Source organism: Mus pahari, chromosome 20 (genome assembly GCF_900095145.1).
Source record: "Mus pahari chromosome 20, PAHARI_EIJ_v1.1, whole genome shotgun sequence".
NCBI classification, from domain to species: Eukaryota; Metazoa; Chordata; class Mammalia; order Rodentia; family Muridae; genus Mus; species Mus pahari.
Genome location: NC_034609.1, coordinates 32,973,750 through 32,975,263, shown reverse-complemented (window position 1 = coordinate 32,975,263; position 1,514 = coordinate 32,973,750). Strand labels below are relative to the sequence as shown.

The 1,514-nt window shown below is 45.0% G+C and overlaps 1 protein-coding gene across 1 annotated transcript in view; it reads right to left on the bottom strand.

The window, feature by feature from the left end:
- Nucleotides 1–1,514, bottom strand: part of Pkd1l3 (polycystin 1 like 3, transient receptor potential channel interacting) — a 62,698-nt gene that overhangs the window by 54,809 nt on the left and 6,375 nt on the right. Inside the window, exon 3 of the mRNA XM_029532414.1 lies at nt 570–619. Coding sequence (XP_029388274.1) covers nt 570–619 — 50 coding nt within the window. The remainder of the gene's footprint in view (nt 1–569; nt 620–1,514) is intronic.

Sequence of the window (1,514 nt, the reverse complement as noted above, 5' to 3'; positions counted from 1 at the left end):
TGGTTGTGAGCCACCATGTGGTTGCTGGGATTCGAACTCTGGACCTTTGAAAGAGCAGTCGGGTGCTCTTACCCACTGAGCCATCTCACCAGCCCAATTTTCAGAAATTATTATTATTATTTACTCATTTATTATTACTTATTCATTTAATGTATACGAGTACACACCAGAAGAGGACATCGGATCCCATTACAGATGGTTGTGAGCCACCATGTGGTTGCTGGGATTTGAACTCAGGACCTCTGGAAGAGCAGTCAGTGTTCTCATCTCTCCAGCCCTTCAGAGCTTATATTACTGCACCTGTCTTTAAAGGTGGCCACCAGTCCTCAGAGTGAATCAGAGGGGAAACACACAGCAGCAAGGAGGTGGCCGTCACATCTGTCCGGGAGCCCAGGGACCATAGCTAGGATGGTCTTCCGATTACCCGCTAACCTAGCTCCGCCCTGTGCTTTCCTTTCTAGAACGCTATGCCCGGCACACTCTGAGAGATAATAATAAAAGCCTGGCAGAACCCATCAGACCGCAGAGAGCTGAATATATCACACGTGTCTTGTGACTACGGTACTTACAAGCTCAGGAGGTGCGGGTTGGTGACACATGGCTAACGGGGGACCATCTCCTAGAGAAATAAGAAAGCTGTATGTGATTAACTTGAAATAATTTAGAAAACGAATCTGATCAAAAATACACTGTATGAAATCCTCAAAGAATTTATAAAAGCATTGTTTTTAAAAAGTCGTGGGAAAAAAACAAACATCATTGCTTTAGAGAGCTGAGTTTTCAGCCCAGGTGTACAGTGCTTTCCCAGTATCTGTAAGACCCTAGATTCAACCTCCAGTACTGTCAGGGAAAAAGTATTAGTCGAATAATAACCCACAGATTATACTAATAAAATCATGGCGTGAGGGTCAAGAGGTATGGTAACCGGATTGCACATGTTCTTGCAGGATTCTCTCAGTGAGGTCATCTTCAGAATAATCGCTAGATCCACTGCAAATCTGTCTCAGTTTTACCGTCTGGTGCTCTCTCTAATCATCCAATGTGGATATAGACTGTGGTTGTTTGAATAGCTATGTCCTTGTAGCCTCCTGTGTTCAAATGCTTGGCCCATGGGGAGTGGCACTATTAGGAGGTGTGGCCTTGTTTGGAGTGGGTGTGGTCTTGTTGGAGGAAGTGTGTCACTGTGAGGGTGGGGCTTTGAGGTCTCCTATGCTGAAGTTTTGCCCAGTGTTGGAATACAGTCTCCTCCTTGCTGCCTTTGGATCAAGATATAGAACTCTTGGTTCCTCCAGCACCATGTCTGCCTACATGCTGCCATGCTTCACGCCATGTTGATAATGGACTGAACCTCTGAAACTCTAAGCCAACTTCAATTAAATGTTTTCTTTTATAAGAGTTGCCTTGGTCACGGTGTCTCTTCACAGCAGTAACTAAGACACAGACGAAAGTGTTTTCAGGCAAATGCACCTTCCCCAATGCATTTGTTCTTATATGAGAGAGAGAGGGAGAGGGAG